Source organism: Cicer arietinum, chromosome 4 (assembly GCF_000331145.2).
Source record: "Cicer arietinum cultivar CDC Frontier isolate Library 1 chromosome 4, Cicar.CDCFrontier_v2.0, whole genome shotgun sequence".
NCBI lineage: Eukaryota > Viridiplantae > Streptophyta > Magnoliopsida > Fabales > Fabaceae > Cicer > Cicer arietinum.
This window is the reverse complement of record NC_021163.2, coordinates 7,905,466-7,927,168: the sequence shown is the minus strand read 5'-3', so window position 1 is coordinate 7,927,168 and position 21,703 is coordinate 7,905,466. Positions and strand designations below refer to the sequence as shown.

The following is a 21,703-nucleotide window of genomic DNA, read 5'->3' as shown; positions in this document are numbered from 1 at the left end:
GCAATCGCACCTGATTGTGAGAATATGGTTTTGAAGGAGGAAACCAAAAACAAAAGCTTAAACGTATTGGAAAAGGATATGATAGCTCACCTTAAGAACTTCCATTGGATTGGTCAGCGCAGTTGAAAAAGCACCAGCAAACATTCCCGAAGCAATTTTAACTAAAACATTGGAGGATCCAAAAGCACGATCACATGCATTCTTAGAGGGTTCATACAAGCCCAAGCGTAGTCCTCCATAAACTACTGACCTTGTTAAAGCAGGTGTCAAACCCAGATACAAAGACTTATGTCCTTCATTTTTCACCACACTTAAAAATAATTGTCCCTGGAAAAATGCTTAATTGACAAAAGTTTTGTATTATAATGTGATAGGTAAGGTCTAAAGAGGAAAGGTTGAACTCAGTGAACTACCATTCCACTCAAAGGACCTTTCTGGCCAACAAGTTGCATTTGTAGCCTCACTTTCAATACATCTGCATAGCATGTAGAAACAGGTAAAAAACATAGATGATTTTAAGGATTTGTTTTTGGTTTTTCCAAAACCCACATAAAATAATTTGTTCTAGACAGACATATTAAGGTGCTCAATGTAACCTTCAACTTATCATAACATCTTTACTATAGCTGTTAACTTCATCTGTTAGTTGAATAAATTTCCAATTTGGCCTGCCACTTATGAATATGGCTACCCCAGAAAGAATAACATAACCACCTAAACTCTGTCCTCAATATATCAAGCATCATGATATTGTTCTTTTGCCACAACATGGAAAAATTTGGTAACGACTATGTATCTTTAAGGGACTAATTTGGTGACAAAAATGAAGGACTAACACGGCAACACCCTGATCTTTAGAGGACTCAATTGAGGGTTTACTCTACAGTATTTACTAATATAATGGTAAAAAGTAAATTTGTTTATTTTGCCTTCCCTGTTGTGCAAACCGAATAAGGAGGGTTATTCATCTCCTCTCAATTATTTGAACCTAACATAGTAAGATCCATGAGTTTTATATCAAAAGTAAATCCCTATGAAGAGGTATTGAATGCAAAAGAAATGAGTATAAAAAAGATGGTAAGCAGAAGAGAGAAGGGACCTAGAGGGTGAGTAATTGAAGTTGCAATAGCGACGGAAAGTCCACTTGAGCCGAAGTGATTGAAAACAGTTGAAGGAGACGTAGCCCACTTCTGTTTATTATCGTTCGCGGCTCCTGACACATTACAATTAAAAAAATAATTCGAAATTAATGAAAAAGAAAAGAGGGAGACGCAATCTTGTTGTTATGGTGAGGAAATGGGTAACCTGCAAGCGCGGAATTATCGGATGTAGAATTCGCAGGCATGGTAATGGTTGTAATGAAGAGAAAAAATAAATAAAAAAGTCAGCAGATCTATGCTCTCTTATTTGCGATTTAATTGAAAACAACGAGGGAAATTAAATCAAGACAAAAAAACACCTTCTCCTTCGGCTTCGGCTTCAAGTTCATTCGTAAGCAAAATTAACTACAACTTATAATCAAAGTTAACTGCGTATTTTGATCGAATCAACAGTTTCATTAATTTAATAATTTCAAATAGTGTTAAAAATTTTAATAAAAATATATTTTATAAATTAGTATTTAAATATTTTAAAAATAATAATTTAAATTTATCAATTTGATGTATTTTTTATTTATTTATAAATTGTTTAAAACTTAAATTATTTATATACAATTTAAAATATTGTGAATAAAATTATATATTTTGTATTAGTTAGTTTATTTATTTTAAGTTATAATAATTTTTTTAATTAAATTACTTTAAAAATAAAATTATATAAATTATTTATCATAAATTATAAAAGATAAAAAAGGATTTAGCTATAATAATAAGAGTAAAATTAAAAGGAAAAACTAATAAATTATGAACTCATAAACTACTTAAATTATTTTATCAAAAACCACAATAAACTCGAATGAATATTATTAACCAAAACTTATAATTTATAAGCTAAGGTATATGCTTGTTTTTTTATTTTATCAAATAGAACTTATATAATTCAATACAAATGTTAACCTATTCTCTAAAGTCACATTTCAAAGTATCAAATGTGAAAAAATTTATTTCACACGCAATTTGTTTATCAATTAATATTTATAATTAAAGACATAAATATTATTCTCTATTTATAAGTAAAGGAAGGACTAAATTAAGCATAGTAGGAAAAAAAACACATTAGAAAAAAAATGTAATTTGTATGCTTCAATAGTCTAAAATAGCTTACACATATTTTCAATAACATCTTCTTACTTATTATAAAATTTCTCTAACAAATAATAAAAACATAAATTAATTTTCTTTTTTTCTCTTCAAAAATAAATTAATAAAATACTTCAAATTATCATTAAATATAATACTACAACTAATCAATTTTTATTGTGGTGATTTAGTCGACGTCTTATATATAAAAGAAAATAAGAAAAATTAAATACATCAATAGATTATTTAACAAGGCAAAGGGAGGTTCCACTACTTGAAGGCAAAAGGGAGCAGCAGAATGTCTTTGTTGTGGCAACCGGTGAGTACATTTATTCATTTTCTCAAAAAAAGCTGATCCAATCCTTAATTTGTACGAGGTGACTAATTTATTTGAGAAATAGTAGGAGCCTTGTGAATTGAGTTTGACCTTTCTTGACTATCTTAAGGAGAACAATAAAATCAGTTTCAAAAATCACATTTTTTAAACCAAGTAAACGAGCAAGAACAATACCGTTTGAGCTTGTGGACACTCTTATTCCATTGGATTTGTCGATGAGAGATGCTGTTATAAGAAACCATGCTCGATTTGGCCAAGGAATTTCTAATAAAATCAATCAACTTGATTTGCAATTTCATGCCAAAGATCTCTTAAGAAAACTTGGGAGTTAAAGTCCTCCTCCCAAAAGGCAATGGTGGCCACACCAAATAAAGTTTTCCATAACCAAAGAGTATTTCCAACGTAAAATTAGGGAAGTTCCATTCAAGCCATTTATGTATTCCAAGTCTAAAAAACTTATTCCAATTATCATCTTTTTCACCTTATTCCATAATTCCCACATCTCCCAATCTCTAACAACATGCATTACTATTTGTGAGAAGCATAGTTTTTAATCATTTCACACTATCATTGTCTAATAACAATCAAATTAATAATAAAATTATATAAAAATTATTATAACACATAAATTTTTTTCGAACTTCCGATACCCACACTATTGAAAGTAAATAGTTAAACTACATCTCACATGTGAGTTTAGATGATATATATTATTACATTCATTTATTTTTAATTATCGTGTTTGGAGAAAAAAATGTATTTTTATTTATTTGTCGTTTTCAAAATTTAATACAATATTAACTATTTATTTATTCAATTATTAATAAAATAGAGAGAAATAAATATAATAACGTTATAGTAAACTTTTTGAAGTATTATGAAGAAGAAAAAAAGATAAACATTTCACTTAAGAGTAACACAATTTATTTGTTGTATTGATACCTGTAAATAGTCTTAAAACGTCAAATAAAAATAAAAGGAGAAGGGGAGGGTGGTCTTGGAGGAAGGGTTTATTTAGGTGGGAGGTGGAGTAGTATAATTATTTGTTGGTTAATTTTGTTTTGTAGGATGATGTGAATGATGTTTGGTCATGGCATAATGATCGAGGAGGTGAATAAATTGTCAACAATATGTACAAAGATATGACAAATGAAAGTAACCACATAATATCTGTTGTTGTCGTTAAATGCTAGATTGAAATTTTACATTCAAAAGTATATTAAAAATTATATATTCAATTTTTAAAATGTTAAAATTTGTTCAATATAAAATCTCTATTTTTGTATCCTTAACAAGTGTCATAACAAGTGTCATAAGAGAACTTGTTAGCATGACTCTTAAATAATATATTTACTAAAGATTTGTTTAGTTCAACCAATGGAAGGGGAGGTGGGAAATTTTAAGGAGAAAGGATGAGAGGAGAGGGAAGAAAAGGAAAGTAGATAAATGTTTGGTTTAAAACGAGGAGATGAATAATTTTAATGAATTTGTGTTTGGTTTAAGGAAATGAGAAAGATTTTAAATGTAGTATTTTTAGTTATGTTGAATATCTCCCCTCCAGTTTTTTTTCATCTACCTTTAATCAAACACATCATAAAAAATATACTGATAAGTTAAGAAGATACATATCTCATATGAGTTATCAATTATACAGAGATTTTGTCTAACATACACAAGTAAAATGTTCTTACATCATATACAAATATATTTTCTACCATTAGATCAACCAATTTTATCATATCTCATTTATTTTATTGGCACATATTAATCTATCAATGAAAACAACCTTATAATATGTACATAATAGAAGACTTATATCCCTTAAACTCCTATTTTCCTATTGGCACTTGTTCATAGAATAATATCAAGTGAATTAATTTTTTGACTTTTTTTTAAATGAAACAAATATTACATAATAAAACATATATGAAATAAATAAAATAATTAAAAAATTGGATACACGAGCAGTAATGCATGGTGCTTCTCTAGTAAAATTAAGGGCAATAAATAATATTTGCGATCCTTTAATTTAATTTCAGTTAACGTTTTAGTCTTTTTTTATTTAGTCTTGTATTTTAATTTTAAGTGATTATTTGATCTTTTATGTTTTAAAATGTTAACAATATTATTTTTTTTTATATAAAAATAAAAAAAAAAATCATTAAAAATTTCAAACAAAAACCATAAAATTAATTATCATCTTCAATATAATGCAAATTTCATCAAATTCATAATTTAAATATTGAAATAAACTCATATTTTCATATTGTTTATTTAATGAATTTAATATTGTTGGAGATAGAAATATAAATTTATTTGAATATTTGAGTTATGCATTTGATGAAATTTACATTATATTGAAGATGATTATTAATTTTATGGGTTTTATTTAAAAATTTTGATGAATTTTTTGTATAAAAAAAATAACATTATTGATATTTTAAAATATAAAAATATCAAATTGTCACTTAAAATTAAAATAAAATAATAAAAGACTAAAACATCAATTAAAGTTAAATAACCGTGGGTGCTATTTAGCCTATAAATAAGTACTCTATCCAAATAAAAAAAAAGTATTATTATTTTCAAAATTTGTACCATAACATTATTATTAAGAAAAAAATTGTATCAAATAAATGTTTTATTTTTTTAACTATTTATAGTTTATATTATAATTTTATTCGCGAAGGAGTAATAGGTAATAACGAGCTCCCTCTCTAAATGAAAAATAAGTATCTCCCATGGTGATTTACTGATATTCCAGAAAGTTCCACAGTTTGGGCATAGCGTTCAAGCTGAAGGTGCGTGCCTCATCACCCTTCTCCTCTCTTTTCAATTTTCCTGGGCTTTCAACTTCCTACTTTTTCTAAAGTTTTTATCATCTCCTCCATTGTTAGGGTTTTCCGTTGTAGCCATCGACACTGAATCAGCAATGCCTCGGTACTAAAACTCTCTCCTTACATTTCACCTTTCATCGAATCCATGCCAATTTCATTCATTTTTCTTCTATTTTTCATTTCAGGTACTACTGTGACTACTGCGATACTTATTTGACCCACGATTCGGTAAGTTGCTTCATTCCCCAATTTCCGATTCTGTTAAATTTCACTTTTATTTTAACCTACCATGTATACAAAAATCGCTTATTTATTCAGATAATTTCATTTTCTCATTTTTCGAACCAACATTAATATTAATAATAAGATATGTATTGAAACTTGTACATACGAAGAGACAACGCAATGATGCTAACTTTGTGTTATGTTGCAGCCATCTGTTAGAAAGCAACATAATTCTGGATACAAACACAAGGTGCTGTGAAATTTCTCAATTTTAAAGTAAGGTGCATTGCAATTTAGGCTATATTTGTGAGGCTTGCTAATTGTTTGTTCTTTCAGGCAAATGTGAGGTCTTACTATCAGCAATTTGAAGAGCAACAAACCCAGAGTTTGATTGATCAACGGATCAAAGAACATCTTGGGCAAGCTGCGGCTTTTCAGCAGGTTGGTGTGGCTTTTAATCATTTAATGGTTCAAAGGCCAAACCTTCCTCCTGTAATGCCACCCCCAAGATTTCCTATTCCTGGAACTCAACCAATGATGCCAGGGGTCAGACCTCTCATGCCCAGACCGATTCCTGGGCCACCGGGTGAGTGTCACCCCTCCACATACACCTTTCATGACTTCCATAAAGTTGCTACACTTCACCTCTCATTGAAGCATTCGTGCAGATATATATAGTCCATTTCTTTATCCTTTTATAATGACCATGATTATGCACATCAATGGCTAATCCTTTTATAATGACCATGGTTATGCACATCAATGGCTAACCACGTTATTTTTGGCTTCTATCGCTGCAATTGCCATGTAATTGGGATTTCCTTTTGATATTTGGCTTTTTTTTTCTTTTATAAATTTACAACAACTATTATTTTCATGTAACCTGTCTTTTAGTTGAGCATGCATGTATATTTTGATTTGGTTTTTTGGTTAGAATTTTTGTTTGAAAATCAGCAACTAATCATGTACCAAGAGTTCTGGTAAATTGGGCAGGCAAGTTCAAGCATTATAAACCAGTTCTTTTATTTCAGCATATATAATGTAAGTGGTTTTCAATTTGGGTTTACAGGGTATGTTTCTGCACCTACCATGCCACAAATGATTCCTCCACCTGGGGCCCCTCAGATACCGGGTCAGCTAATTACCCTACCAAGGCCACCTTCATTAGCTCCCCCACCTACAGCTCCTGGAAGCACTGCAGCACCACCTTCCAATGGTGCTCCCTCAATGGCATCATCAGCAATGTATCAAACTAATCCACCGGCACCATCATCTGGAGGCTATGACAATTACAACGCCAATGCTCAAGCACCTGAGGGCAATCAGTGACCTGGTCTAACTTGTATGTTATTTTATATTGAATTTTGCACTAATGCTGTACTTGTTCAGTAAATTCGCATTGCCTTGTTCTTTTTTTATTTTCAATCGGTAGCTCAGGAAGGAAGCATGGTATTTGCAGGGATTCAAAGTCTTTTATCGAATTCTACTAATCTACATTCTCTTTATTTTTGTTTTATTTCTGTGCTGAGCAGTTCTCTCTGCATAATCTCTGTTGGAGTCTTATGACTAGAATTATCTGTGCTCTTTCAGTCAGCTGTTGCTCGAATGAGGACTCTCACAAGCCATATTTGGCCATATTGGGAGCAATCATGTACTTAAATTATTTGTATGTAGCATGTCAAGCAGCTTGAATGTGGGAAAAAGTTTTTTACTTACTTTTTATCCCGGATGAAAAATTTATATTGAAGTGCTGATTGTGTGTAAATTTTCTGACATGGTTTATGATTGTCTTCATTTTGCATCTGCTTTTTCTTTGAGATCGTAGCTTTATCAAGTGACATAGTTGCTACTACATGTTCGAGAGAGAATTCATATAATTCATATTAAATGCTATATGCTCCAAATCTTTTGGATGAATCAGCTTGTAGAATTATAAATTTTGTTTTCCTGAAGTGTATGGTTGTGTTTATGAATTTGTCCCTTAAGAAGTGCTTCTTTTATAAAAATGTGTTCAGTGAAATCTTTGAGATTCTAAATTATCATTGTTTGTTTTTGATAATGTCAAATTTTAGTATTCTCTAACCTGTCAAATACATTTCATACTCATTATAAATTTATAGTTATAACTCACACATTGACACTTTTGTGCCTCCCTCCCCCTGCATGTCCCCCAACTTCCTTAATTTGAGAAAGACAAATAAGTCCTCACCTCCAAAATATGTTAGAAAAATTGCTTATGTTTACCATGGTAAGTCAAACGATGATTATTTACTGATATGCATTACTTTGAAGGAAAATGTTTAAGATTACGAAGAAGCTTGGCTAGAATAAAGCATGACCCAATTTGATTGGTTCTCCCACCCATGATTTCTACTAAACAAAAATTGAACCATTTCAAGTTTTCTTTTTAAATTGTCACGCGTCCATGTTTGGGTTGTGTTGTCATGCTACTTCGTACTATATAGAATAGCTTTTACCTTGAATTCCAAAGATCATTAAAAATTTATATTACTTATTTCATATTGAGATTTTCCACCACGTTTCAAACTGATTGTACTGATTTTCATTTGCATTTTTTACACTAGCTCCCTAATTAACCATTAAAATGTTCTCATCACTCTATGTTTTTAGTCAATCGATTTTTTTAGGGATTGCGAAAAAATTCGTATCCGTTGATATCAATCCAAATCCGTTTTGATTGGACGTAGAAAATCAGTTTTGATTAGGTATGAGTGTGAGTTTTTTCCGAATTTAAAACTTGGGGAAATGGAAGGGTTTGGGGATGTTATATCCACCTCATTCGCACCTAAATCTGCTTTGTTCGTAATATTATTGTTATTTTTAAATTTTATATATATGTGTATATTTTATATTTTTTAAATATTAAAAATTATAATTTTTTATTTATAAAAAATATGATTTTAATATTTTTAATTTTATTATTATTATTATAATAATAATAGTTTTATTATATTAATTATAAATAATATGTCTTTTAAATTTATTATTTTATATATATGAATTTATGTCGTAGTTAGAAATGAAGATCTAAATTTCATTGGTAATAAACTGAGACAGAAGCGAATTTTCTCCAACTAATAGAATACGGGAGTAGGAAGGCAAAATTCACGCGGTCCACTATCCTTTCTTTACTTTTGGCCCTGCAGTGAGTTTATATAGAGTTTTGGTCGTCAATTTTTTTTTTTAGCTTCTAATAAGAGTATATATGATGACGCGTATGTGCTGTGAAATGAAGAGCGCATTAATCAATTTAGAAAACGCATAATTTTATTGGAAAAAAAGGTAAATTACTAAATTTGAAAAAGTTTCGCATTCTAATTTTTGAGAACGGACACGTTCGAATGGTTCCTATAGTAAATATGAACATTGCTATCAAAACCTGGGCATTTGGTCTAGTGGTATGATTCTCGCTTAGGGTGCAAGAGGTCCCGAGTTCAATTCTCGGAATGCCCCATCGGCTGCTTCTTTTTAACAACCAATGAAAGTTTGATTCAGTTGGATCTCATTTATTTTCTTTAATGCCATTATTTCAGTGTCATTCTCAATCTAACAAATCACGCTCCTCTCCCATATACTCACAAACAAGCCACTGATTGTACTCTTCAATTCTTCTCTGACAAAAACCGTTCGTTTCTTTATTCTTCAAAATTGCTCCCTTCCTTATTCTTCAAACCCCGCATTGAAAAATGTTACCTCCCTCATAGAAGCAAAATGAGAAAAAGTTTTACTTTTTGTTTTTGTGTTTGTTTTGGTCTTGCAATTGAAAAAAAAATAGATTTTCATAAAGGTGTTAATGCTGGGGTTAATGGGTTGGAACGTTTCTAGATCTGGTTTTTCACACCATGATTTTGTTCATGTTGGTTCTTGCTTTGGGTAAAGAATGTTCCAGTGCTATATTGCTCAAGAGAATGTTCCATGGTTTGGCTCTATTGTTTGGGTTATTTTCCAAATCAAGTTCAAGAATTTTCATGGTTTTTGAAATCAAGAAAGCCCCAATTTGTTTTTATATTTTTTAATAAAACAATAATTTTTTCTGTTTTAATAAATGATTAATGTATATATAACCGCGACTCTATTCACATGTGCCAAGTCATCTAATTATGTCCATTTTACATTTTAGTAAAGATAAAAGATCAAATTAATCGTGTATCGAAATTGCAAGATCCAATTGAAATAATTTGTTTTGACAAAAATTAAAATCAAAATGATCTTTATTGGCAAAGATTTTTTCAATTTTAAATCTAAAATCTATTATATTAATTTAAATTTTCCAATTCAACTATACACATTTTTAATTGCAATGTATTGATCTTGTAAAATAGTTTACACAAACTTTGATTCTTATCTCATTATTATATATTGATAAAAGAGGATACATGATTAATGTAAAGTAATTTATCTTGACGACCAATAAGGATTAAGTGTTCAACTATTAATTTGAATTTTAATTATAAAATAGATTTATGTAACAAACAATTAATTATTGTTTAGATATTTAAGAAATGTTTAAATATATATATTTACGCTTTGAGTATAATAATTAGACTTTTATCTTAGTGACATAACTTTTTAAAAGACAAAGTATTAATATAAAAATATACTCTATCAAAAATAAAATATATAAAAATCATTTTAAGAAGTGGATATATATAGTGGAAATTTCAACCAAATGCATTTATTTTTTAAAATATAAATTGTCGATGCATTTTTTATTTATTTATTTATGCAGTCAATCAAATTATATCATAATCTTATATTTTTAGGTTAGTTCATAAAATATTCCTATAAAAATTTACATAAAGTAGTTTAATTGAATGTATATGTAAAAAAATATACATTTTTAATATATACAAATTAAATCCACCAATTACTTAATTATTTTTTTTAGAGTCCTCGTATTATATCTCCCTTAATTTTTTTTGACTGAATATCTCTCCTTTTGTTTTCTCAAAAAAATAATCTTATAAATATTTTTAACAATCTTATATAAGGTCACATGAAATAATTAACATATTAATTATGTAAAATGTAATATGTAGAAATAATTTAGAGATAGAAATTCAATAAAAAAAGTAGCAGTAGGAAGCAGAGAGGATAAGAAAACAAGAAGTAGACACTGAACTAAACTCAACTTCGCTTCCGCTGTGAAAATGGCGGTTGCACTATCAAGTTACTGTTCCATGTTCTCTGTGCCATCCTCAACAGTCAAATTCCGTTACTCTCACAGACCCATTATTTCCATCCGTTGCACCCGTACGCCTTCCATTCCCGACCCCAATATCAATCGACAAGTAAGTTTATCTCACTCTTTTTCTTTCCACTTATTTTTCCTAAATTCACTTATATATTTTCCTCTGAGCAAATAAACATTTTAGTTGTTGAAGTTGTAAGAGTTGGTAAATTTTGTCGCTCAATTTTGCAAAATAGCAATTTAGTCTTTTTTTTTTCTTTTCAATTTTGCACCATAATTTTAAAGGTTTTATGTTTGCTTTGATGCTCCAAAGATTATTTAAATCAATGTGTATGTATATCTTGTCTTGGTTTTGAATCTTTTGATATATTTTTGTTAAAATTTATTTTTGATGGAGGGACTAAATTGATGGATATTTTTTAACTTAAGGGATTAATTTGCTATTTCGCAAATTTGAGGGATTAAAATGACTATTTACTCAGTTTGCTCTCTCCGCCGGGGTTTCCAAAAGCAGCATGAAGTTTGCTGTTTAAATTGTTTTAACTTCTGTTCTTTCTGTGTGGATGTGACATGAAATTCAGGATTATTATTTGGAGATATAATGATAGTCTTAGCAATGAAATTCAGAAGAAGGATACAATGAGAGACATAATGTTTATTTTATTTTCCTGTAATGAAAATTCAGAAGAAGGATGCATGGCAGAAGAAGCAATTGAAGTTATCATCAAAAGATGAAAAGTCTAGCGGAGGGAATGTGGTGCCAGCTTCTTACAAGTCTTCTGGTATTTCTAGGAAAGACAGAGACTTTATGGTAGACTCCAAGGATCTGCAGGTACGTTTTTTCGAGTTCTCAAACCGACATGGTAGGTGATTAGTAACATGCTGAAATGAATCAGTTGCACAATAGATGTGCAATGAATTGGTTGCTGACTTGTAAGCATTGAGATTTCACTACTGAGGAAGGGTTTATGTAGATGGGGCAATCATGTCTCCCCTTCAAACTATAGACAAACCCATGATATAATTTGGGGCTATCATTTCAGGCCATGTTATTCGGCCTATTACATTAGTCTTGAACAAGTTAGGTTTAGGGTTAATTCAATTGTTGTGCTTGGAATTCAATGTTAAATCACTCTTTTGGGCTGTGAAATCATAAAGCACAGTTTGCATTTGTTCTGCATAACTGATGACAAAATTAAAAGTATGATTGTGCTGGACAATGAGAGTGGCACCGATAGGACTGAACACTGTTTACAAATACGTTTTCGGTTTGATTCCTAGGCTTGTGGCATGTCTTCTGACCTTGGAATGGATCAACTTCCTTTAGTCTTCTAACAATCACTGATTTAGGGCCAGTTTGGATAAACTTTTCTACAATCACTTATAGGAAATGTAGAGTTGAATATCTTAACTATAATCTTATAGCAAATGGATTTTTATAAGTTGAAATCAACTGATGTACCTCAGCTTGTTTTGAAGTCTCCATCTAACTTCTCTATATGCACCCTTAAACTTACAAAAACTTATTTTTCGTGGTAGGAATTAAATGCATATTCCAGTTGAAAAACTCCCATGCTTCTCATTGTCTCTTCAAATGATTATATTTAATTTCAGGTTGAATCAAATAATTTACAAGATTCGGCTTTCCTCAATGCTGTTGTGAAGGTGAAGTTTTACTCTTTTTATTCCTGCTTACAGATTATTTTTTATGTTTTCTCAGAGGCCTTTAAGAGTTGCTCCTCAAATTTCAAAATCCAGACGCAAAAAATGTCGTTTATGTAATATCTCAATTATGTGTGACATCTGTGCTTCCGTTCTGGTTGTATCATTTCCTTGATGGAGCTTTCATGGCATGTCTCTAGGTTGTCTTATGATTTTAAAATTCAAAATTTGTTGGTTTGCCCCGTATCTGATCATCATTCACTTCACAATAATAGGATTTGATACCTAACCTTTTGTTCAATAGACTCTTTTATTTAATGCTATGGTTTTATTACTCTTTACAGTGCCTTAAAAGTTAAAATGTATCTCTTCTTCTTTTCACCTTTGAGCAATTATCATGTCAGTAACTTCATATTGGATTTTTGCATTACATATTTGCATTTCTGTCATAGGCATTCCCATTTCCTTACTGCATTTTCTCTTTGTTTCCATTACATCTTTAGGTTTACTGCACGCATACTGCCCCAGATTACTCACTTCCCTGGCAAAAGCAGAGACAATTCACAAGCACGGGAAGGCAAGACTTTGAATAACTCGGTTGCAGAATAGCATGAATAAATATATCTCAAACTAACAGACCACAACTTGTGCAGTGCGTTTATGATTGGAGGCAGGAAACTATTAACCAATGCACATTGTGTGGAGTACGATACACAGGTGCTTTCCTGAATTGTCATTTCTTTAGTATAAATTTCATGGAAATTAGATTGATAATTCAGATTGATGAAAATTAAAATCATAGACGACAATTCATGGAATTTGTCTTTGTTATATAATTGACAATGGCAACCAGGCACTGGCTCAAGGGCTTTATTGTGTTACTAAGGGTTATCTTATTACAAATTTGTACGAAGAATAAAACTTAAGATAAAACTTAAGATTGATATTCCTTCGATGTTACCACTTCACCCATTTAATTGCAAGGCCTGATGTGTAAAGCAATTTAAGGAGATTCAATTGTTATAATTTTTCTTTTGGGATAATTGCAGGTTAAAGTCAAGAAAAGAGGCGATGATTCAAAATATGTGGCTAAGGTAGGTTTCCCTTGAAGGAGCAGTCCTTGCTTTTTTTCTTCTCAATACAATATTATGTTATTGTTATCAAACATGGGGTGTCAAGAACACTATTATAAAATATTCAGTTTCTAAAGTACAGAAAATAAAGTTGATTTCTAAAGGGTATAATTGTTAGTTATAGCATGCTTAAAATTACCAATGAATCAATTGTAGAGTGCATGTTACCCATGAATGGGTAAAAATAGGTTATAAATGGTAGAATAGGTTATAAATGTTACCCATGAATGGGTAAAAATAGGTTGTAAATGGTAGACATTGGTATTATTATTTAACATGTGCCAATATATTTGCTAATTTGCTTGATTCTCACTGATGGAATGTACAGGTTTTAGCCAGAGCTGTTGGTTGTGATTTAGCTTTGCTTTCAGTAGAAAGTGAGGAGTTTTGGAGAGATGTGGAACCTCTTAGATTTGGACATTTGCCTCATCTTCAGGTTTAGGATTGTTACTGTTTTGTCTTTTTGTGAATGTGCTCGCTTCCTTTTCTGCTTTGGTAATTCTTCATTGTAATCTTCCATTCTTCCATACAGAAATGAATAACTGAATTGTTATTGAAGACGAAGTGATTTAAATAACTGATGTATGAACACTTTCTGAGGGTGTCTCATGTCTGTCAGATGACTTTATAGGACTAGGTTGAAATGCTATTTTCATGTCTAGTGTCATTGCCTTGTACATGATGGTAGTTATGAAAAAGTAATATTTAACACATGAATTTAAAAAAATGCTGATTCATGTTACTTGATCTGTATCTGTTATCAAATGTGTAAATGACAACATAAACTACAATATACTGTTCCTCAAGATTCCATCCTTTATTATTTAATATAGTTTCCATAGGTAGTTTAACTTTAACAGATTTTGCTCCTAATCCTGAGGGATTCCAATTATGTCTCCTTTTATACATAGCTGTAGATTCATTGTAAAATAATGATATAATCATTTAGATTATTGGTACCAAAGCTTTATATTTCTCTATTCGTCGACCCTGTTTTCGGTTTTGGTTTCTGTCAGCACCAACTTATCGTGTTTGGTTAACCAGACTCCAGACCCTTCAACCAAAAAATCGGTACATCTCAGAACCCCAAGTAGAATCAGTTCAAAACTGGTGATACGAACCAGTTTGAACCGATTATTTTTTTATAATTTAATTTAAGTTAAAAAAATAAATATTGTTTAGCCAAATTATGGTGAAATGAAAAGTTGTAAATATTCAATAAATTTATGATAAATGCAAGAAATAGTAATTAGGTTGCAATTTTTTGAAGTATTTATGTAAAGTTTATCCCGTATAGTTTTGCTTAAAACATATTCCTGTTTGCATGGTTTGGACTAAATTTATTCTTATATTTCCTAACTTGAAGGATTCTGTAACGGTTGTGGGATACCCTCTTGGAGGAGACACAATTTCTGTGACAAAAGGAGTTGTATCTCGTGTTGAGGTTTGATATGTTGAATATGAAATTTAACTTTTAATCTGTGTGATATCAATCATTTTTTTTTGTTGAGATTTTAGTTCTCAGCTGTTGAACAAAAATTGTAACCAGGTTACATCATATGCTCACGGTTTGTCTGAATTGTTGGGCATTCAAATTGATGCAGCAATAAATCCTGGTTAGTACATCTAAATATGGTTTTAGTTTTAGTCTCACCTCCTCTGGCAAAAAAGTTCTCTAGTCTATCGTTTCATATTCTATTTAGTATTGTTGCCGCCTAGTATTGAAATAACTCCAACCTTCTTTATGAAATCATATATTGATGTGATAGTGTAATAGACATTACTCACTAAATAAATTTTAGGTAATAGCGGAGGCCCAGCGTTCAATGGCCAAGGAGAGTGCATCGGAGTGGCATTTCAGGTAGATTTTATGGCCTGCTGTTAGTTGATGTATATTTTACTTGGCTTATATACTTCTGTATGAAAGGTTCATTTTGTAAGAAAAAATACAGCACCCCAACAATTGGGATCTTGGACATATTAAAATAATCTCGTCGGAGAGAATGACTGCTTCAGTTCTATTAGTTTAGAATTAATATTACATTAGTTTTTTTAGATATTAAATTCACGAGTATTCATTTAACAACTTGATCTTTTGGGAGAGTTTGTTCTTGACATGGTATTAGAGGCTCTTTGACCAAGTGGTTAGAAGTTTGATCCTTGCTGTCCCCCATTTTTTGTGAATAAAAAGTTGAATTTTTGAACAAGGTGGGTGGGACTGTACATGGTACACTTCAAGATAAAAGACTCGTTTTAAAGGGTGTATGAAGTGTATTATTAGTACATTCACAAGTTTTCACTGTTTAGTGTAATGTAAATCCAAAACACACCCGTTCACTGTGGAAGTGTAATTTAAACCCATCCGCAAGTTTTCACCTAATAATTTAAGCTTTTGGGGTAGTTTGTTCTTGCCAGATAATGCTGTGCAACTTGTGCCAACTAATATAAAGTTTCATTTTGTTGTCATTTAGGTTTACAGATCTGAAGAGGCTGAGAATATTGGATATGTGATTCCAACTACAGTTGTATCTCATTTTCTGACTGACTATGAGAAGAATGGAAAGTATACTGGTATGAAGTTCTTCTAAAATATGGTTATATTTGATTTTGGTGCATCATTATGTTTTATGAAGGCATCACATTATACTGGGGAGATTAAATGTTTTGTTTGAAATTCTAATTATCATTTTGTATGAATCAGTCCCGGAAAATGTCTTCCTGGCAAAAGCTACATGTCACTCAAAATTAGACTTTGACAATAACATTTATACTGATATAAGATGAAGTTTAGAATCCTGTGTGCATTGCCTTTTACATGCTAATTTGTTGGCTACTCAAAATGTTTTTCCTGTGTTTTTTCTGTTTCTGGGCAAGAATGAATCTTTTTTCATCTTTACACAATAACACAAAAGAAAGGGGATAACAATATCAGTTCCCAGTTATGTCAATAGTATACATGTAATTTCGAGTCCAGGTATGTAGGAGTGTAATTTCCTATGACGCCTGGAATTTCTTTTTTCCAGCTTGTATCTGGAAAAAAGTTTATCACTATTGTACTTCCAAAAGCAAATCATGTTTTATATCCATTGGGAATCAAACCTCTTTAAAAGCCTAATATGTAAACTACGCTGGTGGTCTAAAACTGTGTTTTAACTCTTAGGTTTCCCTTGCCTCGGTGTACTTATACAAAAGTTGGAGAATCCTGTGCTGCGTGCATGTTTGAAAGTACAGTCTAATGAGGTATGTTTTTGGTTTAAATCTTCAGTGGTGGAATTAGTATCATACAATGAATTTAGTTATGTTATGCTTGGACATCATTTGTTTAAATATTGGTGGTTGTAGATGCCAGAATGGCTGTTAACCTCATATATGGGGCCTTCTTATCTTCATACCACATTTGATATTACTTCAACTCTTGTGAACTGTAAAATCTAGATAAGCATCAAATTCTATTGTTACATTATCTTGTTAGCTTTTCATATTTGTGGGGCCTTTTTTCTTAGTGCACTTTTCTGTAAGTCTCGTCTTCTGCTTTTTCATTTTCATCGCGGCACTACTAAATTGACCTACTTGATAAAGAATAAGATGCAATCTTTTACCATCCTCTAGTAATTTCTCTTCCCACCACGGCTCATATTGATGGTGATTGGTGATTTCTCATCTCATCATGATACACCATATCAGCGACGTTTTATTATTTTGAGTATTCTTCTTGTATCTTTTTCTCCATCCTTACTTAAACCCTATAACTTCCAACAATAATTTATTTATAACATGAATTTGACATTTCACCCTTTCTATCCTGTGCAGGGTGTATTGGTACGTAGAGTTGAACCAACTTCTGATGCAAATAATGTATTAAAGGAGGTATTGTGAATTATGATGAACTTACATATGAATACTGTCTTTTGCACACCCTTTGAAGGCATTAACATTTTAGATTAAACATTTCCATTACAGGGTGATGTGATTGTCAGTTTTGATGGTGTACGTGTTGGATGTGAAGGAACAGTTCCATTCCGATCAAATGAGAGAATTGCCTTCCACTTTCTCATTAGTCAGAAGTACAGGCCTCTTTCTCTTCCAAATTAAAGATATTAAAATATGCATTTGATTTACACTTAATATCAGCATTGTCATACTAGTAATTCTACATTTGATTTATAGGTCCTTCACAATTCACATATAATTGTGAGATTTCAACTTTGCAATATGAACGGTTCAACACCTTATTTACTTTGCTTGCAACTCCCAGGCTTTTGATACATGTTATTAATATGATTGCTACATTAATTTTTTTGGGTACTAAGGATATAATACTTCACAATTGGTTCTGCAAAGATGATGCAATGCATTCTATATTACATGTACTCATATAGGGTGTTTATTTTGTGTTTCTTATGATGTCATTTTTAACAATATCATAAAGCAAGTATCAGAACATTTGAGATTTGCTTTCAAAGGCCATCAATATCCTTCGAATGGAACTCTAGAGTAATGATGTTATACAGATTTGCAGGTGATACTGCAGAACTTGGTATCATCAGAGCCGGGACATTAATGAAAGCTGATGTTGTTTTGAATCCCCGAGTTCATTTGGTATGTCAATGGTCAGAAATTTGGTATCAATCAATTCCATGATTCTGTTGATCTGATGCTCTTTGTTTTGCAATTTTTCTTCTTTCCCTCTTCAAGGTTCCCTATCACATTGATGAAGGTCAGCCTTCCTATTTAATAATTGCCGGTTTAGTGTTCACGCCCCTCTCAGAGCCGTTGATTGAGTATGTTGTATTTATTTATTAATGGCTGTTTTATTCTATTTTATTTCTTTGGGGGCTCCTATTTGTGAATTAGTATTTATTTCATTACTTATGAAACTTTTGGTAGGGAGGAACATGAAGACTCTATAGGGGTCAGTTCTCAATTTGTATGGTTTAGACTTAAAATCCAAAGCTGGAAAACAATTAGCTTGTGATTAAATTTTTCTATTTTCTTTTTCTTGGTCAGCTTAAGTTATTGACAAAGGCACGCTATTCGTTTGCAAGGTTTAAAGGGGAACAGATTGTAATTCTTTCACAGGTTGGTTGCTGAATTTCTTAAATAATTATGTGTAGTGTATGACTTTTGAAGTTTTGATAGTATTCTTGAGATTTTTGCATCACATGTAGCATTTAATTTTGTTACCTTGATCTTGCTTTATTCTTTAGCAAGTATCTCTTGCTATGTATGGCAGTTTTGTACAATAACAACCAATTCTTTTCCAAGTTGGTGGGGTCGGCAATTTGAAATTATTGACGCTGTTAAATATTCCTATTTATTAGCACTACTTCTACATGTCTTTTCCATAAATATTCAAATCACTTTAGGCTTTGTTTGCGAGTTTGGAGGGGAAGGGAGGGGAGGACTTTGAAAAAAAGGAAGTAACAAATGGAAGGAATGAAGAGTTTTGGGAGGAGAGGGTTTTGTTTTTATTCATAATACAAAATCTCTCTATTTTGAGTGAACTCAAAAATTGTATTGGAAGGGGATTTTGGATTGGAGGACTTAGACAAATTCTTCATATCATTTTCATGTTGTTATAAAACTCTATAAATTAAAAATCTATTAATCATAAAAATTCTCTTACCATTCTCTACAAAATCACTCTCTTAAAAAATGTAAAAATTTTCTTTCTATTTCTCTATTTTCTCCTCCCTCCAAAGCCCTTCCTTCCCCTCCCCTCCAAACTCCCAAACAAAGCCTAAGGCGAGATTTGTCTTGAATGAGGCAACCCTAATTTTCGTTGTAATTATTGTGTTTTCTATTCTATCGTATCTTATGTAATCACTCATCTATTGTAACATTTTTATCCTCTGTAAATGTTAAGAAATTGATTTAATTGATAAAAATAAATCAAAAATAAAAATGCATATTTTAAACCATTTAATATTGATAATTTACGAGTATATCTTATTATATTTAATGTTTAACTGAAGAAATTTAAGCATTGTTTGGGAAAAAAATCAATTGATTAAATAGTTCAATAAGCATAAATGAATATTAATATTGATTTGATTTAATATAGAAATTAACAAACCCGATTGCAAACGCAAACTAACAACTAGCATTTTCCATTAAAATTTAAGAAATTTTATACGTGACATAATATAACGATGGCACATGATTTCATGAGAATAAGAACATGAGAATGTGATGTGGCCTTGTGAGGTTCAAGAATGTAAGTGGAATTTAACTTAATATAGAGAAGTGAATTTATCCAACAATATCATAGTATTTAGTTTTTTTCTAGTCAGATTTTTAGTTGCTTTGTGTGGAATAATTTTGTTGTGCTTCTCTTTCTGATTGACAGGTCTTGGCAAATGAACTCAACATAGGTTATGAAGATATGAGCAATCAGCAGGCAAGTCATTTCCATTTGTGAGATTGACTCCCACTGGCTCACTGCATGTGTCTTTCTCTAAAATAATGTTTTTTTTTTGTGCAGATTATAAAATTCAACGGAACTCGAATTAAAAACATTCATCATCTTGCACATCTCATTGATTGTAAGTTATTTATTTATTTATCTATTGTGAAATCATTGCCTTATGCAATATGTCTCAGGGCTGTTTCATTGCTTTGCTCCTTTCAGCATGCAAGGACAGGTATCTGTGTTTTGAATTTGAAGATAGCTATGTTGCTGTTTTGGAGAGAGAAGCTGTTGCTGCTGCTTCGTCCTCCTTGCTGAGAGACTATGGTATCCCATCTGAAAGATCTTCTGATCTCTTGCAACCATATGTGGATTCACTAGAAGGTGACCAACCTGCAGACCAGGAATTTGGTGATTGCCCGGTTTCAAATTTTGAAGTTGGCCATGATGGATTGCTCTTGGCATAATTAGTTTGCACCTGGAGATGATGGTGTGAAATTTATCACGGTGACCAATTTTGAAGCACATGGTCACAATTTTGGCATCAAAAAGTGCAGCAACAGTATCAAGGGAAACCTTGATGTGAACACATGAATGGTTTAGGCTACTCTTGGAATGCTAGAGGCGATAATTCTTTCTCCCATTAAATTGTCTGTAGAGAACGGATAAAACTATAGGAAATAGCTCATGATTGTTTCTTCCATCTAGTTTTTATTCTTTTCGTCTGACTCCTTGATTTGATAAACCTGTATTTATGGAGAAATAAGAATGCACTTACAAATGACTCTTACAAGTTACAACTATGCCTTTGATGCAAAATTTCACAAAACAAAACCGAGAAGTGAATGAGCCTCATGTGTTGAAAATTTTAAATTTGAACCGAGAAGGAAAAATTGTCTGGATTTATTTGACAGTAAATGACTTGCGGCATTTCCTTAAAGAGAACATCCGTAATAGTATCTGAAATTTAATTCAAATCATGGCAGCAAGATAATGATACAGTCACTAGATGAGCAATCACATTTGTTTTTCGAATAATAAACTTAATAGCGACCTTTTTTTATAGATTGAATAATAGCTCTACATTTTAGTTCACAATCCCAAACTTACGAACACTTAATGTGGTGAATTATATCTACCACTATTTGGAGTCAAGTTCAATGAGGACATGTTCTAAGCCTTGGTCACCAATGCAAGTTCAAGGAGGACGTTCATATGATAGCATCATGTCTAACAGAATTGAATAGAGACAGTAGCATGACAGTATTGGCATCAACTTTATTCAAAAGACTTCTAAATGAGTGTGTGTGATTCCGCCTGAGAGATTCTACTTTTTCCACCTCCAACATCAGTTTGAAAGTATGCTTCTAGAAAAATCACAAATTTTTTGCACGTTCTTTATTTTTTTTATCAACAAAATTTGCACGTTAAAATGCATGCTTATTGCTTCAGAACAATCTGTGCTTAATGCTTATTGCTTACAGTTTCAAATATACCGGAGTTTTTTAGGTTTGCTAGCTCAGCTGAGGGGGGACCTTGCAGTCTGCAGTTATGATTAAAACTCATAGGAAAAAATGAGCTTAAAACATAGGAGGATATTATGAATTCGAATCCCTTCTCACCATGTCAAATGTCTTTACAATTTTTT

The 21,703-nt window shown here is 31.4% G+C and overlaps 3 protein-coding genes and 1 non-coding gene across 7 annotated transcripts in view; 3 read left to right on the top strand and 1 right to left on the bottom strand.

Annotated features, from left to right (window-relative positions):
• LOC101506402 (uncharacterized) overlaps positions 1 to 1,453 on the bottom strand; it is a 3,828-nt gene extending 2,375 nt beyond the window's left edge. The window contains exons 1-4 of the mRNA XM_004495945.4: positions 1,306 to 1,453; positions 1,100 to 1,213; positions 414 to 475; positions 64 to 327 (exon numbers count right to left, since the gene is read on the bottom strand). Coding sequence (XP_004496002.1) covers positions 64 to 327; positions 414 to 475; positions 1,100 to 1,213; positions 1,306 to 1,345 — 480 coding nt within the window. The 5' untranslated portion in view covers positions 1,346 to 1,453. The remainder of the gene's footprint in view (positions 1 to 63; positions 328 to 413; positions 476 to 1,099; positions 1,214 to 1,305) is intronic.
• A 3,789-nt stretch (positions 1,454 to 5,242) lies between these two features.
• On the top strand, positions 5,243 to 7,440 carry LOC101505430 (U1 small nuclear ribonucleoprotein C-like). Of its 4 annotated transcripts, none has more exons than XM_012714409.3 (7): positions 5,243 to 5,378; positions 5,475 to 5,517; positions 5,600 to 5,642; positions 5,848 to 5,889; positions 5,976 to 6,225; positions 6,709 to 6,981; positions 7,230 to 7,440. In XM_012714409.3, exons 2-6 carry the CDS (start codon positions 5,510 to 5,512, stop codon positions 6,966 to 6,968), a joined length of 603 nt encoding a protein of 200 aa, XP_012569863.1. In that variant the 5' UTR covers positions 5,243 to 5,378; positions 5,475 to 5,509; the 3' UTR covers positions 6,969 to 6,981; positions 7,230 to 7,440. The 4 variants fall into 4 exon arrangements, with proteins under 4 accessions (XP_012569863.1, XP_012569862.1, XP_073223999.1 ...); XM_012714408.3 differs by having other exon boundaries at positions 7,172 to 7,440; XM_073367898.1 differs by having other exon boundaries at positions 6,709 to 7,440.
• A 1,601-nt stretch (positions 7,441 to 9,041) lies between these two features.
• On the top strand, positions 9,042 to 9,113 carry TRNAP-AGG (transfer RNA proline (anticodon AGG)). Its single transcript has one exon. It is a non-coding gene; the product is annotated as a tRNA-Pro (tRNA).
• Positions 9,114 to 10,709: 1,596 nt separating this feature from the next.
• Positions 10,710 to 20,839, top strand: LOC101505109 (protease Do-like 2, chloroplastic). Its single transcript, XM_004495940.4, has 21 exons — positions 10,710 to 10,951; positions 11,537 to 11,683; positions 12,466 to 12,516; positions 13,017 to 13,090; positions 13,167 to 13,230; positions 13,563 to 13,607; positions 13,975 to 14,082; positions 15,013 to 15,090; positions 15,196 to 15,262; positions 15,449 to 15,507; positions 16,118 to 16,217; positions 16,807 to 16,886; positions 17,457 to 17,513; positions 17,607 to 17,710; positions 18,158 to 18,245; positions 18,342 to 18,427; positions 18,534 to 18,558; positions 18,654 to 18,725; positions 19,996 to 20,046; positions 20,131 to 20,191; positions 20,278 to 20,839. Exons 1-21 carry the CDS (start codon positions 10,811 to 10,813, stop codon positions 20,520 to 20,522), a joined length of 1,803 nt encoding a protein of 600 aa, XP_004495997.1. The 5' UTR covers positions 10,710 to 10,810; the 3' UTR covers positions 20,523 to 20,839.
• Positions 20,840 to 21,703: the final 864 nt, after the last annotated feature.

Coding starts and splice junctions, on each gene's coding strand:
- LOC101505109 (XM_004495940.4), top strand. CDS start 10,811: ATGGCGGTTGCACTATCAAGTTACTGTTCCATGTTCTCTGTGCCATCC. Junction 13,091..13,166: donor CAATTCACAAGCACGGGAAG/GCAAGACTTTGA, acceptor CAACTTGTGCAG/TGCGTTTATGATTGGAGGCA. Junction 15,091..15,195: donor GAGTTGTATCTCGTGTTGAG/GTTTGATATGTT, acceptor AATTGTAACCAG/GTTACATCATATGCTCACGG.
- LOC101505430 (XM_012714409.3), top strand. Junction 5,643..5,847: donor CTTATTTGACCCACGATTCG/GTAAGTTGCTTC, acceptor GTTATGTTGCAG/CCATCTGTTAGAAAGCAACA. Junction 6,226..6,708: donor ACCGATTCCTGGGCCACCGG/GTGAGTGTCACC, acceptor TTGGGTTTACAG/GGTATGTTTCTGCACCTACC.